The sequence below is a fragment of the Hyperoodon ampullatus genome (genome assembly GCF_949752795.1).
Source record: "Hyperoodon ampullatus genome assembly, chromosome: 6".
Lineage (NCBI taxonomy): Eukaryota > Metazoa > Chordata > Mammalia > Artiodactyla > Ziphiidae > Hyperoodon > Hyperoodon ampullatus.
This window is the reverse complement of record NC_136919.1, coordinates 60,274,843-60,292,728: the sequence shown is the minus strand read 5'-3', so window position 1 is coordinate 60,292,728 and position 17,886 is coordinate 60,274,843. Positions and strand designations below refer to the sequence as shown.

Below are 17,886 nucleotides of genomic sequence, written 5' to 3'. Positions count from 1 at the left end.
TTTGATTAAAAACTGGTTATTGGGGCTTCCCTGGTGGCGCAGTGGTTGAGAGTCCACCTGCCGATGCAGGGGACATGGGTTCGTGCCCCGGTCCGGGAAGAGCCCACATGCCACGGAGGAGCTAGGCCCGTGAGCCATGGCCGCTGAGCCTGCGCGTCCGGAGCCTGTGCTCCGCAACAGGAGAGGCCACAACAGTGAGAGGCCTGCGTACCGCAAAAAACAAGCAAACAAACAACAAAAAAAACTGGTTATCATGGGTAGAGTAGTTTAACCAAGTTGACACATAAAATTAACCAAGTGGGTAAAATGTACTGAGAGAAATAGGCCTTTAGTGTGAGGGTTTTATGTTTATCTGCTAGGGGTTAGGCTGTGTTTACTGTTTGTTTAGCAAAGGCTAACGTTTGCTTTGGTGTCCTTTTTATTTGGGTTTCTTGAGAGACTTCTTAAATATCATCCGAAACACAAAGTTCTTTCAGTTGTATTACCTTTTTATTATACAGAAGCCCTATTGATGAAACCTATTGTGAGGTGTCTGGGGAGGGGAAGTATTCCATAGTCTTATGTTTAGGTCTCAGTCTTGTAGTGAGCTTGTGCCCCTAGGCTCTGGCCTTCACAAGTGCTTCTCAGTTTTTTCTCCCTTAGGAAAGATTGGAAGGCTAGAGGGTTTTGGAGTTGGGTTTTTACATCCTGGGGGTTGGTTAGTCTCTGGTAAAATCCCAGCAGGCTCGGGTAAAATAATTTCTCTCGAGGAGGGGCCTTGTTAAGAAATATATACTTAGGGGAAATTTTATTTTATTTTATTTTTAAATTAGTTTTTATTGGAGTATAGTTGCTTTACAATGTTGTGTTAGTTTCTACTGTACAGCAAAATAAATCAGCTGTACTTATACATATATCCCCTCTGTTTTGGATTTCCTTCCCATTTAGGTTACCACAGTGTATAAAGTAGAGTTCCCTGTACGATACAGTATGTTCTCATTAGTTATCTATTCTACACATAGTATCAATTGTGTATATATGTCAATCCAAATCTCCCAATTGCTCCCACCCCCACCCTTTCCCCCTTGGTATCCATACATTTGTTCTCTATGTCTCTGTCTCTCTTTCCACTTTGCAGATAAGATAATCTGTGACATTTTTCTAGATTCCACATGTGTGTCTTACTGTATGATATTTGTTTTTCTCTTAATGACTTACTTCACTCTATATGACGCTCTCTAGGTCCAACCATGTCTCTGCAAATGACCCAGTTTTGTTCCTTTTTATGGCTGAGTAATATTCCATTGTATATATATGTACCACATCTTCTTTATCCACTCCTCTGTTGATAGACATTTAGGTTGCTTCCATGTCCTGGCTTTTGTAAATAGTGCTGTAATGAACATTGGGGTGCATGTGTCTTTTTGAATTATGGTTTTCTCAGGGTATATGCCCAGTAGCGGGATTGCTGGGTCATATGGTAGTTCTAGTTTTACTTTTTTAAGGAACCTCCATACTGTTCTCCATAGTGGCTGTATCAGTTTACATTCCTACTAAGAGTGCATGAAGGTTCCCTTTTCTCCACACCCTCTCCAGCATTTACTGTTTGTAGATATTTTGATGATGGCCATTCTGACTGGTGTGAGGTGATACCTCATTGTAGTTTTGATATGCACTTCTCTAATAATTAGTGATGTTGAGCATCTTTTCATGTGTGTGTTGGCCATCTGTCTGTCTTCTTTGGAGAAATGTCTATTTAGGTCTTCCACCCATTTTTTTGATTGTGTTTTTTCTTTTTTGATATTGAGCTCCATGAACTGCATATATAGTTTGGAGATTAATCCTTTGTCAGTTGCTTCCTTTGCAAATATTTTCTCCCATTCTGAGGGTTGTCTTTTCATCTTGTTTATGCTTTCCTTTGCTGTGCAAAAGCTTTTAAGTTTTATTAAGTCCCATTTGTTTATTTTTGTTTTTATTTCCATTACTCTAGGAGGTGGGTCAAAAAAGATCTTGCTATGATTTATGTCACAGAGTGTTCTGCCTTTGTTTTCCTCTGAGAGTTTTATAGTGGCCAGTCTTATATTTAGGTCTTTAATCCATTTTGAGTTTTTTTTTTTTTTTTGTAGGGTGTTAGGAAGTGTTCTAATTTCATTCTTTTACATGTAGCTGTCCAGTTTTCTCAGCACCACTTATTGAAGAGACTGTCTTTTCTCCATTGTATATCCTTGCCTCCTTTGTCATAGATTAGTTGACTATAGGTACGTGGGTTTATCTCTGGGCTTTCTATCCTGTTCCATTGATCTATATTTCTGTTTTTGTGCCAGTACCATGCTGTCTTGATTACTGTAGCTTTGTAGTATAGTCTGAAGTCAGGGAACCTGATTCCTCCAGCTCCGTTTTTCTTTCTCAAGATTGATTTGGCTCTTCGGGGTCTTTGTGTTTCCATAAAAATTGTAAAATTTTTTGTTCTTTTTCTGTGAAAAAAGCCATTGGTAGTTTGATAGGGATTGCATTGAATCTGTAGATTGCTTTGGGTAGTATAGTCATTTTCACAATATTGATTCTTCCAATCCAAGAATATGATATATTTCTCCATCTGTTTGTGTCATCTTTGATTTCTTTCATCAGTATCTTATAGTTTTCTGAATACAGTTCTTTTGCCTCCTTAGGTAGGTTTATTCCTAGGTATTTTATTCTTTTTATTGCAATGGTAAATGGTATTGTTTCCTTAATTTCTCTTTCTGATCTTTTGTCGTTAGTGTATAGGAATGCAAAAGATTTCTGTGTATTTTGTATCCTGTGACTTTACTAAATTCACTTATTAGCTCTAGTAGTTTTCTTGTGGCATCTTTAGGATTTTCTATATATAGTATCATATCATCTGTAAATGGTGACAGTTTTACTTCTTCTTTTCCAATTTGAATTTCTTTTATTTCTTTTTCTTCTCTGATTGCCATGGCTGAGACTTCCAAAACTATGTTGAATAAATAATGGTGAGAGTGGACACCCTTGTCTTGTTCCTGATCTTAGAGGAAATGTTTTCAGTTTTTCACCATTGAGAATAATGTTAGGTGTGGGTTTGTCATATATGACCTTTATTATGCTGAGGTAGGTTCCCTCTATGCCCACTTTCTGGAGAGTTTTTTTTTTTTATCATAAATGGGTGTTGAATTTTGTCAGAGGCCTTTTCTGCATCTATTGAGATGGTCATATAGTTTTTGTTCTTCAGTTTGTTAATATGGCGTATCACATTGATTTGCGTATATTGAAGAATCCTTGTATCCCTGGGATAAACCCCACTTGATCATGGTGTATGATCCTTTTTATGTGTTGTTGGATTCATTTTGCTAGTATTTTGTTGAGGATTTTTGTGTCTATGTTCATCAGCAATATTGGCCTATAGTTATCTTTTTTGTGATATCTCTGTCTGGTTTTGCTATCAGGGTGATGATGGCCTTGTAGAATGAGTCTAGGAGTGTTCTACCCTCTGCAATTTTCGGAAGGGTTTGGGAAGAATAGGTGTTAGCTCTTCCCTAAATGTTTGATAGAATTTGCCTGTGAAGGCTTCTGGTTCTGGAGTTCTGTTGGTTGGAAGATTTTAAATCACAGTTTCAATTTCATTACTTTTGATTTGTCTGTTTATGTTTTCTATTTCTTCCTGGCTCAGTCTTGGGAGGTTGTACTTTTCTAAGAATTTGTCCATTTTTTCCATGTTGTCCATTCTGTTGGCATATAGTTGCTTGTAGTAGTCTCTTATGATCCTTTGTATTTCTGTGGTGTCAGCTGTCACTTCTCCTTTTTCATTTCTAATTTTATTGATTTGAGTCCTCTCCCTTTTTTTCTTGTTGAATCTAGCTAAAGGTTTATCAACTTTGTTTACTTTCTCAGAGAACCAACTTTTAGTTTTATTGATCTTTGCTATTGTTTTCTTCCTTTCTATTTCATTTATTTCTGCTATGGTCTTTATGATTTCTTTCCTTCTACTAACTTTGTGTTTTGTCTGTTCTTTTTTCTCTAGTTGCTCTAGATGAAGGTTAGGTTGTTTATTTGAGATTTTTCTTGTTTCTTGAGGTAAGATTGTATTGCTATAAACTTCCATCCTAGAACTGCTTTTGCTCCATCCCATAAGTGTTGGGTTGTCATGTTCTTGTTGTCATTTGTTTCTTGTTATTTTATGATTTCCTCTTTGATTTATTCAGTGATCTCTTGGTTATTTAGTTGCATATTGTTTAGCCTCCATGTGTTTACAGTTTTTACATTTTTTCCCCTGTAATTGATTTCTGATCTCATAGCGTTGTGGTTGGAAAAGATGCTTGATACGATTTCAATTTTCTTAAATTTACTGAGACTTGATTTATGACCCAGGATGTGATCTCTCCTGGAGAATGTTTTGTGTGCACTTGAGAAGAAAATGTATTCTGCTGCTTTCAGATGGGATGTACTGTGAATGTCAGTTAAGTCTATCTGGTCTAATGTGTCATTTAAGGCTTGTGTTTCCTTATTAATTTTCTGTCTCTCTGATCTATCCATTGGTGTAAGTGGAGTGTTAACGTCCCCCACTATTATTATGTTACTGTCAAATTCCCCTTTTATGGCTGTAAGCATTTGCCTTATGTATCGAGGTACTCCTAAGTTGGGTGCATAAATATTTACAATTCTTATATCTTATTCTTGGATTGATCCCTTGATCACTGTGTAGTGTCTTTCCTTTTCTCTTGTAATAGTCTTTATTTTAAAGTCTATTTTCGGGCTTCCTTGGTGGTCCAGTGGTAAAGAATCCACCTTCCAATGCAGGGGATGCCGGTTTAATCCCTGGTTGGGGAACTAAGATCCCACATGCCGTGGGGCAACTAAGCCCACGTGCTTTAACTATTGAGCTTGGACGCCTCAAGTGGAGAGCGTGCGTGGCACAAACTACAGAGCCCATGCGCTCTGGAGCCCGCATGCCACAACTACAGAACCCACGTGCCCTGGAGCCCATGTACCACAGCTAGAGAGAAGTCTGTGTGCCACAACTAGAGAGAAGCCCACATGCTGCAATGCATGCTGCAATGAAGAGTGCGTGTGCTGCAACTAAACATACTGTATGCTGCAACGAAGACCTTGCCTGCTGCAAGTAACACCCGGCGCAGCCAAAAAAATAAATAAATAAAATAAAGTCTATCTTGTCTGATATGAGTATTGCTACTCCAGCTTTCTTTTGATTCCCATTTACATGGAATATCTTTTTCCATCCCCTTACTTTCAGTCTGTATGTGTCCCTAGGTCTGAAGTGGGTCCCTTGTAGACAGAATATACACGGGTCTTGTTATTGTATCCATTCAACCAGTCTGTGTCTTTTGGTTGGAGCATTTAGTCCATTTACATTCAAGGTAATTATCAATATGTATGTACATTTGAGGTAATTATCGATATGTATGTTCCTATTACCATTTTCTTAATTGTTTTGTGTTTGTTTTTGTAGGTCTTTTTCTTCTCTTGTGTTTCCTGCCTAGAGAGTTCCTTTAGCATTTGTTGTAGAGCTGGTTTGGTGGTGCTGAATTCTCTTAGCTTTTGCTTGTCTGTAAAGCTTTTGATTTCTCCGTCGAATCTGGATCAGATCCATGCTGGGTAGTGTAGTCTTGGTTGTAGGTTTTTCCCTTTCATCACTTTAAATATGTCCTGCCACTCCCTTTTGGCCTGCAGCGTTTCTGCTGAAAAATGAGCTGATAACCTTATGGGGATTCCCTTGTAGTTTATTTGTTGCTTTTCCCTTGCTGCTTTTAATATTTTTTTCTTCGTATTTAATTTTTTTTAGCTTGATAACATGTCTTGGCATGTTTCTCCTTGGGTTTATCCTGTATGGGACTCTCTGCACTTCCTGGACTTGGGTGGCTATTTCCTTTCCCATGTTACGGAAGTTCTTGAGTATAATCTGTTCAGATATTTTCTTAGGCCCTTTCCCTTTCTCTTCCTCTTCTGGGACCCCTATAATTCGAATGTTGGTGCAGTTAGTGTCCCAGAGGTCTCTGAGACTGTCCTCATTTCTTTTCATTCTTTTTTCTTTATTCTGCTCTGCATCAGTTATTTCCACCATTCTGTCTTACAGGTCACTTATCTGTTCTTCTACCTCAGTTATTCTGCTATTGATTCCTTCTAGGGTATTTTTCATTTCAGTTATTGTGCTGTTCATTACTGATTGTTTGTTCTTTGGTTCTTCTAGGTCCTTGTTAACTATTTCTTTTATCTTCTCGATCCATGCCTCCATTGTGTTTCTGAGATCTTGGATCATCTTTACTATCATTACTCTGAATTGTTTCTCAGGTAGATTACCTATTGCCTCTTCATCTATTTGGTCTTGTGGGATTTTACCTTGCTCCTTCATCTGCAACATATTTCTCTGTCATCTCATTTTGTCTAACCTGCCTTGTTTATGGTCTCCTTTCTGTGGGCTGCAGGGTTGTGGTTCCTCTTGCTTCTGTGGTCTGCCCTCTGGTGAGTGATGTTGGTCCAGGGGCTTGTGTACGTTTCCTGGTGGAAGGGACTGGTGCTTATGCTCTGGTGGGTGGATCTGAGTGTTTTCCCTCTAATGGCAGGGCTGCATCAGGTCGTGTGTTTTGGGGAGTCTGTGAGCTTAGTATGACTTTAAGCAACCTGTCCGTGGACGGGTGGGGCTGTGTTCATGTCTTGCTGGTTGTTTGGTGTGAGGTGTCCAGCACTGGAGCCTGCAGGCAGTTGGGTGGAGCCAGGTCTTGGTGTTGATATGGATACCTCCAGCAGAGCGTACTCCAATTAATATTCCCTGGGCCTGGGAATTCTCTGGTGGTCCAGCCTGCTGGACTCTGTGCTCACACCATGGAGGCCCATGCCTGACCCCTGGCCGGGGAACCAAGACCTCGGAAGCTGCACAATGTGACCAGAGAAATAAGAAAAAAAGGAAGAAAAAAACCGAAAAGTAAAGAAAGCTACCAGAGAAATAAAACCTAAGACAAATAGCAAAAACAAAAGCAAACAAACAGCAGCAACAACCACACAACACACACACAGAAAAAAAATAAGAGAGCAAACAAACTAAAGAATTCAAAAATGAGAGAAATCAATATGGACTAAAGTAATAACAAAAAATGAAAAATGAAACAGAAAGGAAGCAAGCAAAAAAGTGAAGAAAATATAAAATATACACATGAAAGCATTAAAAATAAAATAAAAATCAAAGAACCAAAACCAGAGAAAAACCCCAAAACAACCAAAAAGTAAAATAAAAATAGAAAAAATATATATATTAAAAATATAAGTATAAAAGATTAAAAAAAAAGCAGCAACACCAACAACTGAACAAAATGAAACAAACAATAAAAGCATAACAGTAATAAATATATTTTCCTGGGGCATCCTCTCTCAGTGTCCTTGCTTCCACAGTGAGCCATAGCCAATCCCCACCTCCCAAGGAGGCCTTCCAATACCTCTGCATAGGTCTCTGCACCTGCTCTGGGCACTGTGGGGCAGCTCAGAGTCTGACCTGGCCTGACTCTCGGGTGTACTTGCCCCCAAAGTTCACTGCTGCGAAGGCTATACTGAACTCAATTGTTGGAACACTCGTCTATTCAGGTATCTCACAGATGCAAGATTTACCAACCCGATCTCGGGGATTAAATCCGCAGCTTCTGCAGCTGCATGGAAAGATTTCTGTTCCTCTTCCTTAGTTGCACTGCCCCTGGGGCTCAGCTTTGGTTTTGATCCCTTCTCTGCATGTGCGCCACCTTCCTTCCTTGCCCAGGCAAGAGAGAGTGGAAGCAGCAGCCGATTGGGTCACACTTACTCAGGCCGGGGAGGGGTACGGCGGCTACAGTTGGGGGGGGTGGCCACAGTTGGGGTGTGTGTGAGTTACCTGCGGTGGCCGGGACCAGCAGGCAGTTACAACTGACTGTGGTGCACTGGCTCTGGTGGGAGTCCCCCTCCCAGTACCCGTGGATGCAGGAGCTGGCGTGTGAGGGTGGTGACTGCCCTGCCCCGCCCCCCATGTGCCACTCAACAATGGCACTTCACCTTCCAGGCAGACCACACTTCCTCTAGGGGCATTCCTGGCTGTGCTTCCCTCACTCCTGTCCCCTCTGCTGTGCCCCGGGGAGGCAGAAGCTGGCTGCAAAGGGGTTGTAATGGTGGCCCCACCCCTTGCATACCACTCAAGAGTGGCACCTTGCTTCTATGGTGTCTGGAACTTTTCCCACAAACTTTCGTGGTTGTAGAGCTCCTTACTCCTGTCCCTTCAGGCTGTCTTTTGGTAGCCAACAGCTGTCCCCTCCCTGGCTCCTTACTCCAAACCCCATTTTCCAGCACCCAGACCTTGTTTGCAATAGGTGACTCATGACTCAGGCTGGAATGCACAGAGCTGTGGTGTAGACCATGTGTGCAGTTCTTACTTTGTCCTGCCTTCCACTGACCAATGGCTGCGTTCTCCTTTGTTTACCCCGAAGGTCCTTTTCTTTCCCAGCTGATTTACCTACCATGAGGGAGTTAGAATTTCTGAGTTGCGGGGACCTCTCCTCACCTTCAGCTTCCCGCCAGGGTTGCTAGTCCCATTTTTTATTCCTCTTTTTTTTTTTTCTTTCTTTCATCTTACCCAGTTGTGAGGGGATTTTTCTTGTCCTTTTAGGTTTCGAAGTCTTCTGCTAATGTTCAGCAGGTGCTCTATGAGACTTGTTCTATTTGTAGATGTATTCTTGATGTACTTGCAAGGAGCAACGAATTCCACGTCCTCCTATTCTGCCATCTTGACTCCTCCCCACTAGGGCATATTTTTAAATGTCTGTGTTCCCTCTCCCCCCACAGAAAGCAGGAAGGGACTTTCTCTGATCTTCACGGTGACAATCTGATCGTGCTCCTGTGTGTAGAATTCACGAAATTATGGGAACTCCTCTAGACTGGGCCCTCCTAGACGTTTTAACTCTCAAACATGTCCACACTGATCCTCCAGTAATTTGTTACTTGCAAATTTGATTTTCCTACCCTGTTACTGGTTTCCATGGAGTTTCCTTTCTTCTGGGTTTTTGCTCTGCTAAATTGTCATTCTCTGTATCTGCCTGTCTCTCTAGTTTCGGGAACAGCAATTTGCCCTATGACCTCAGTTCTCTGATGACTCTAGGAAGAGGTGTTGATTTTCAGTTTGCTCAGCTTTTTTCATGTTGTGTGAAAAGGAGAGACAACTTCCAAGTTCCTACATCCTGGATTGGAAGCCAGAAGTCCCTCCATTATGTTTTTGTTTTTCTACTGAGTAATGTTCAATAGCCGCTACTTTTCCAAACTTGTAGTCTGTGGAATGGAGTAACAGTTAAGAATGATGATTCCTTTAGTTTATTTAAATCTTAACTATGTTTCTAGTCAAACTACTAGAAAGTCACACACACACTTTTTTTTAGGTAGTTGCAGGAAAACTTTCATAGAACAATCTAATAATATAACATATTTTATTGATAATAGTGTAAAAATTGCCATATATCTTCTTTTGTTAAGACTACACTTTACCTTTGTTGCTATTAGTTATAAAGTAAATCTTGTAATAAATTTCTCCTTCAAGTATTATATTAGATAACATGACTCTGCTAATAACCGAGTGTATTGTATTCAATTAGATGATTTTTTTAAACATTATATTTCTTTTTCCTTACCTCTAGGAAGCTCATAGATAAGTTTTGTTTCTCATTTACATTTAATTCTCTCACCTCTTCCCCTTTCTCCATTTACCATTGTTTTAGTTGTTGAGGTTTCATTACTTCTCTATTTTTTTATTAAAATTTTTATGTGCATTTGAAAGTAGGTCATATAAATAATATATTAACTATGCTCAAGTATTGCCTCCTACAGTTTTAGGTCTTCTGTGCCACTGCTGCCACTCCCCACTTTTTTTCAAAAATGCTTCATATTCACGATCATTCTCTTCTTACTCTATAGACTTCTTTTGACCATGATTTGAATTATTCATTTCATGGCTTATCCATAATAAATTATTTGTTTCAGACATACTTTCTCTTGTCACTCTTTATGCTTTATGGTTCCTCTGAGTTCTATCTGCTATTTTAATATTAACTCAAGGCAGACCATTAAGAATGTACTCTACTGTATCCAGAAAAGTTTGTTTGAAAAGGTTTCATGAAGCTAAATTTAGGACTTAGAGGGTATTATGCTTAGTGAAGTAAGTCAGAGAAAGACAAATAATATATGATATCACTTATATGTGGAATCTGAACAATAAAACAAACTAGTGAATATAACAAAAAAGAAACAGACTCACATAGAGAGAACAAACTAGTGGTTACCAGTGGGGAGAGGAAAGGGGGAACGGACAAGATAGGTGTAGGGGATTAAGAGGTACAAACTACTATGTATAATGTAAATAAGCTAAAAGGATATATTGTACAGCACAGGGAATATAGCCATTTTGAATAATAACTATAAATGGAGTATAACCTTTGAAAATTGTGAATCATGTTATATACCTGAAACTTATATAATTTATTATAAATCAACTATACTAAAGAAAACAAAATATATGAATTGTAACTATATATACCTATGCTTTCATTATAGAAACTAGATCATTGAGGGTATATTTTATCAGGAAAATATTTTGAGTTGTACAAAATTTAACAGATGTTTGAGAGTTTATCAGTCCTCTTCCACTGGGAGTACATCTTTGTCTAACTTATTACTTTAATGATTATAATATATAATACCAGTTATTAAACTAATTATCAAAATTTGATAGTTTTGGTTAACTAAGTTCCCACTGTATTTTGTGTTTTTATTTAAAAATTAAGTCTATATTTGTCCTGTGGATTACTAAATTCACTCAACTGCCAACATTTTAATATATTAAATAATTTTCATGAAAGGGCTTGCTATTGGTGTCATTTATATTGTCAAGTTAAGTTTAGTTCACGTTATTGGGCAAACCCTTCTGAACCTTAAATCATTTGATCTAGTGTCGCACCTTCCTGATAGTCTCCAGAATAGATGAGAATGCTCAATTTTTGTCAGTTCTTCTTTGAAAGGATAGGCCTGTAGGTATTTCACTCTTAGTGTTCATATGATTGAATTTATCATTCAGTGTCAGTCTCATTCATAAACACTTACTATAATCTAGTTTGGGAGATAGTATGAGTACATAGATAATCAGTAACACTAGGTAATTTGTTATGTGTCAAATGAATAATGTAGGCAATACAGAAATTTAGAAATAGCAGAAATTACTGTGATAGCTGGGGAAGGCTTCATTGAGGAGGTAGAAATTGAATCTTGAAGAAGGCTGAGACTTAGATGAGAAAAGAAAAATAGGCTATGAATTGTGGATGGGCCATGTTTATGCATCTGTTTTTATGCTGTTTGATTGATGTCAAACACATTTTGATATGCCCTAATAATTAAAATAGGAAATAAAAATTAAAACTAATATGAGGTACCATTTATAGCTCATTTGTAAAAACTTACCAAGCTTGAGCGTCATGTTGGTGCATATGTGGAGCTATGAGAACTCTTAAAGTACATATAGCCTATGAACTAGTAATGCCACCTCTTAATATAAATAATCAAGAGCAATGTTTTATTAATGTGATCCCCACAATGAAAAAAATATATTTTACTTCATGACCCAGTATACGCAGAGATGAAATAAAAGTTTCATATATACACTACTATATATAAAATAGATAACTGATAAGGATCTACTGTATAGCATGGGAGCTGTACTTAATACTCTATAATGGCATATATGGAAAAAGAGTACAAAAAAGAGTGGATATATGTATGTGTATAACTGATTCACTTTACTGTGCAGCAGAAACTTACACAACATTATAAATCAACTATACTCCAATAAAAATTTAAAAAATAATGTAGTTCTTACTGTATATAATAAAGGTAAAATATAACAAAACATATATCAAGTATGAATTTAATAATGTTTAAATAAAATAGAAATTGTAAATTAAACACTGCAAAAAAATTTAAGAGATACTAGTTTCAAATATTGGTTGAAAAAATGAGTGGGTTGACAAAAGTTGAGTAAGTTTAGTAAAGAGTTAATATCAGGACATGGATGTCTGCTTTAGCATGTTGGTTCGAGGTGGCAGCAGATAATTCAGATGGAGGTATTTTAGAGAAAACTGGAAATGTGGGATTGGTGATTGGGAAAGTGTCAGGGCTGGATTATGGATTGGGTAGTTTTTCAGACAGAGATGAGATCAGAAGCCAAGAGAGTGGATAAATTTTCTGAGGGAAAAGCTGTAAAGATTTGAGAAGAGGGAAACTAAGAATTGAGTCATGGATACATCCTCCAATTAGATATCATTTACTCTGGTAGGTGAGAAGAATATTCAGTTAAAAATTATGGCAGTTTTAATATTCTGAATATTCTTTCTACAGAGCAAGATACTTTTTGTATCAAGGCAGACTTTCCATTTTTCATTCTTTAAAATTGCTTATGCTTTCACAAAACTGTATTCGTTTCTCTAAAAAATGTTTTCTTCCAAACGATAGTAAAATAGAGAATAATTCTTATTTTAGCTACATAAGCATTTTCTTTAATTAGAATGTTTTGTAAATTTTCATTTTTTCCCTATTACACACAGAAATCCAAAAAGTTTTCTTTCTGTATGTGGCTTAATATTTGGTATCCAGTTTTTATGGGTTCTTCATCTTAAACTAGTAAGTCAGTACCATATTTGCACATTTTACTTGAAAATCTCTGGGAATGTCATAGGAAATGAGTATTATGATAATGGATGTTATTTTGAAAGGTAGTTAATTCTAATATTATCAGTCAAAATCTAAAACTTTTTACATAAAATTATTTTTTCTTAGAAATACCAGCTCATCAGTAATTTTGCTTTTTTCCATAGAGAGAATCAGGACTAAAACAGGAAATAAATGACCTTGTAAAACGGAACATTGCAGTAGATGAAGAAAATGCTTTCTTAAGGAAAGAATTCAGTGACTTGCAGAAGAAATTTAAAGATAAAAGTCAAGAAGTTAAGGTGTGTTGACTTGTACATAGTTTTACAGTACTTTCTTTGAAGTCCTACTTAAAGCTTTGTCAGCCTTTGTGGCACAGAAAGTGACAAGCTTGGAGGAAAAATTGCCTTAGGCCCTGCTGTACCATACAGTTTTATCACATGCAGAAATTCTGAGAAAGATGCTTTAAAGCTAAGACTCTAAGCTTTATAACTTTCAGATAAATAGTTAATGATGGAAATGGAGCTAAGAAAGTAGGAGTGTGAATATGTGGCTTCTTGTAATTAGATTCTGATGGGACTGGCATTATTAATTGATAAAACCCAGGTCTGGGAGGATATGTCTGTGTGGGTCTCAAAAATAGCTGGGGACAGCATCAAAGGCAGCTTGATCAATTAATGGGCTCTTTGCAAATGTGTACTTATCAAAGCTGTCATCCAGTGAAAAAATATGACCCATCCACCTGCATGAAAAGAGGCCAATAAAAGTATACAGGTGACCTTGGCCATCAAATATAGAAGCTGCGGTGGGGGTAAAATTGTACAGTTTATATTTGCTGATTAGTTCTCACCTGTTTTTTGGTTTGTTTCATTTTATTTTGTTTATCGGCCCCTGTGGTACTGTTCTACAGGACACTAAAGAGTGTGTACAGAATAAGGAAGAGCAAAACAGACTGGTTATAAAAAATCTGAAGGAGGAAAATGAGAAATTAAGTACCCACTGCGCTGACCTGCTAAATGACCTGGAGAAACTGAGGAAGCAGAAAGCACATTGGAGAAAAGAAAAGCATAGCATTGATGCAAAAATAAAGGTATGCAGTGAGAATGGAATCTGTGCTGTTATTTTGGATCTAACTTCTTATAGGAAGTTTATTACATGTTATTTTCTTTAAATAACAAGTTATATATTCATATCCGCCAGTGGGGACTAGCATTAATTTATATTCCTTCAGTTAAGACCCACAGCTTTTTAAAAATTGATGTTGCAAAGCAGGAAACTGACTTCAAATACTTATCTAAAATGTAATCATTAAAAAATAAAGGCTATTGCATTTTGAAATAAAACATGTTTTGAAAAAACATATTTAGAATTATGAATTTTGGCTTTTTTCAGTTAGGGATTAAATTTATAAATATAGCTAGGATTCATTGCAATACAGTTTTAATACTGTATTTTCCAGGTCTTTTAAAAACTATGTAAAAAAAAGCACAAAACAGTTAAAAAATACTCACATGTGTTTTATATGTGTTTCTTTGGCTTGAGAGGGCCTTATTCATCGTAAAATTTTATTTTTATAGAAGATAAAAGGTACAATCAATCTTTATAATATTCTTATATCCTTTTTGATCAGTTTTTTTCAAAATAATATTTTTTTGTAGCTTTCTCTTGGTCTTGAGAATGTTTTTGTTCATTTTTTCCCATTGAATTTCAGGTTTCTCTTTTAACATAGATCTTGTTGAAAAGGCCTCAGACAAATTTTAGTGCTAGTAAATATGATAGTCCCTCTATGTATACATGCTTAAGAAGAATATATAACATAAGTATACACACACATATATATATAGCTATTAAAATATAGTAAGAATGGATATGTGTGTCTATACATGTGTGTGAGTGTATGCATGTGTGCCTGATTATTTAAGGATTTGTATGTGAATCTATTCATTGCAGATATTTAAGGAAATACATACAGTAATTCTGTTAGTGCACAATCAGGGAATGACTGAGCCATTGAGAGAAGTGAATTCTGGCACATTTGTTTTCTTATTTTTATATCAGTTTCTGCTTCCCTACAGCCTTTAAGCAGTTTGGTAGTGTCATAAGGGTAAGTGGTACTTCCTTGTGTTAATCATAGCTACATGATTTTTTGATGATGATTTCATTTCCTTATTTACCTTCAAATAGTCCATTCTATGATTTACTCTGATTTTCAGTTCTGATTTTTTTTCTGTTAGAGTGCTTATCTTTTCTTATTAATTTGTAAGCATTCTTTATTCTAGATAACAATACTTTTAAAAATATATATATATCACACATACCTTCTGTTCAGTGAGTCTTGAATAAGGTGAATTAAACATTCAAAAATTTGTGAATTTTTATAGAGTCATTTTTATTATTTTCTTCTCTAATGTTTTTGTTTTAGAAGTCTTATATTCTTAAGTATTCCCTACCCTAAAAATTTTAATCTATTTAGGATTCATTTTTGGGTGTGGTCTTCCACACCATTTATTCAGTAGTTTATTGATTTGTGATTCAGTCTCTCTCACATCTCTAAGTTTCCATGGGTGTGTTTGGGTTTGTTTCTGGACTTCCTGTTATTTTCATGGTTTTAGGTATTGTCGTTTTAGAATTTTACTCATTATTTTGTAGGGTGATCTACTTTTTCTTCTTTTTGTAAGTCTTGAGCCCTATATGTGCCTCTTCACTATCTAATAATATTTAAGGATCATTTCATTAGTTTTACTGAAAAATTCTGTTAGAAAGCAGGTTGGAACATCATCTAATTTATGAATTAATTTTGGAAGAATTATAATCCTGGTATTTAAGAATGTGGCATATGGTTTTGTAAGTTTCTTAAAATGGTGCTGTTCATTTTTATTAGATTTATTCCTAGCTTTTAATATTAATATTAAAATATTGTTTTATGCTAAATAATTATTTTTGCTAAATAATATTTTAAATTATATTTTTAATCATTTCTAGAAGACAGCAATATTACTGAATTATCTTGAGCTTCTTTTCAGCAATTTTCCCCAAATGTCTTATTCGTTCAAAAAATGTGTACATTTTCTAGATTTTTCTAAGTTATATAATTAAATTGTCGTAAGAAAACTGCCTCTTTCTTTCCTTTTGGTGTATAATTCACATACCATACATTTAATCCATTTAAAGTATACAGGCCAATAGTTTTTAGTTTATGCAGAGCTGTGCAACTATTATCAAAATTACTTTTAGAACATTTTCATCATCCCCAAAAGAAGCCCTGTAACCTTTAACAATCACTTCTCATTTATCCTTAGCTCTGCAGCCCGAGATAACCACTTATGGCCTTTCTCTCTATATAGATTTATCTGCTCTAAACATTTCACATTAATGAAATTATAGTATATGATCTTTTGTGGCTGACTTCTTCCACTTAGAATAGTGTTTTCAGGGTTTATCCATGTTGTAACATGTATCAGTACTTCATTCTTTTTATAGTTTAATAATATTCTATTATATAAATATCCTACATTTTATTCATTTATCTCAAGTAGAAGGACATTTGTGTTATGAATAATACTGCTACAAATATCTGTGTACAAGATTTTGTGTATACATCACACATTTTTATTTCTCATAGGTACATACCAAAGAGAGAGATTACTAGGTCATGTGATAATTCTGTTTTTAAGCTTCTGAGGCACTGTCAGACTGTTTTCAAAAGCAGCTGTACTATTTTACATTCCAAACAGGAGTTACTGAGGGTTCTGATTTCTCTCTGTCCTCGTCAGCACTTGTTCTTGTCTGTCTTTTTGATTGGAGCCATCTTTGTGGATGTGAATGGCATCTCATTGTGGTTTTGATTTGCTTTTCCCTTATGGCTAATAATTCTGGTCATCTTTTTATATGTTATTGGCCATTTGCATGTCTTTGAAGAAGTGTGAAATCATTTCTTTTGCATATATTCTGGATACAGGTCTCTTTTTATTGATATAATTTGAAACTATTTTCTTCAGTTTTCTGAGTTGTTTTTTATATCCTTAATGGTAGTATTTGAACACAAAAGTTGAAAATTTTGATAATTAATTTATCTACTTTTTCTTTTGTTGCCCATGCTTTTGGGCATTCTCAGATACATCTCAGATATGCATCTTGAGAAACCATTGCCTAATCCAAGATCATGAAGATGGACACTTATGTTTTCTTCTGAGAGTTTTATTTCTTACCTTTAGGTCTTGATCCATTTTGAGGTAATTTTTGATGTTATGATGTTTGATAGGAATCCAGCTTCATTCTTTTGCACGTGTATTCAGTTGTCCCAGCTCCGTTTGTTAAAAAAGACTATTCTTCCCCCACTGAATTTATCCTGCCATGTTGATCGAAAATCAGTTGACTGTAAATATAAGGGTTTATTTCTGGACCTCAATTCTATTCCTTTGATCTATACATTTATCCTCATGCCTATGCCACACTACATTGATTATTGTAGACTTATAGTAAGTTTTCAGTTGGGGTTTGTGTGTCCTCCAGATTTATTCTTCCTTTTTCAAGGTTGGCTATTCTGTGTGTCTTGCATTTCTATATGAATTTTAGAATCAGCTTTTCCATTTCTTACAAAAAAAAGCAAGCTGAGATGATTTTGGTAGAGATTGTATTGAATCAGAAGATCAATATGGAGAGTGTTACCATCTTAATATTATAACTCTGATTCATCAACATAGGATGTTTCATTTAGTTAGAAAATTCTTTAATTTCTTTCAACAATGTATTAAAGTTTTCAGACTATAACTTTGTATTTCTTTGGGTACATACATTTTGAAATATTTAATTATTTTTATGTTATTCTAAGTGGAATTGTTTCTTAATTTTCTTTTTGGATGGTGCATTCCTAATGTAAAGGTACACAATTAATTTTTGTATATTAATCTTGTATCTTGCAACCTACCTAAACAGGTTTATTCCTTAGAATTTTCTATGTGTAAGATCATGTCATCTGTAAGTAGAGATTGTTTCCTTCCTTTCTAATATGTATGTCTTTTATCTCATTTTATAGCCTGTTGCCCAGACTAGAACCTCTAGTATGAAGTTAAATAGAAAAAAGAGAGAGTGGACCTCTATGTCTTCTGATCTCAGGAGGAAAGGAGTCACTCTTTGACCCTTAGGTATGGTATTAGTGCTTCTTCCTGATCTCAGGAGGAAAGGAGTCACTCTTTGACCTTT

The 17,886-nt window shown here is 36.0% G+C and overlaps 1 protein-coding gene across 1 annotated transcript in view; it reads left to right on the top strand.

The window, feature by feature from the left end:
- CNTLN (centlein) overlaps positions 1–17,886 on the top strand; it is a gene marked incomplete at both ends in the record, with an annotated part of 349,797 nt that overhangs the window by 97,640 nt on the left and 234,271 nt on the right. The window contains 2 exons of the mRNA XM_079706500.1: positions 12,852–12,986; positions 13,595–13,774. Of these exons, the coding sequence (XP_079562626.1) occupies positions 12,852–12,986; positions 13,595–13,774 (315 nt within the window). The remainder of the gene's footprint in view (positions 1–12,851; positions 12,987–13,594; positions 13,775–17,886) is intronic.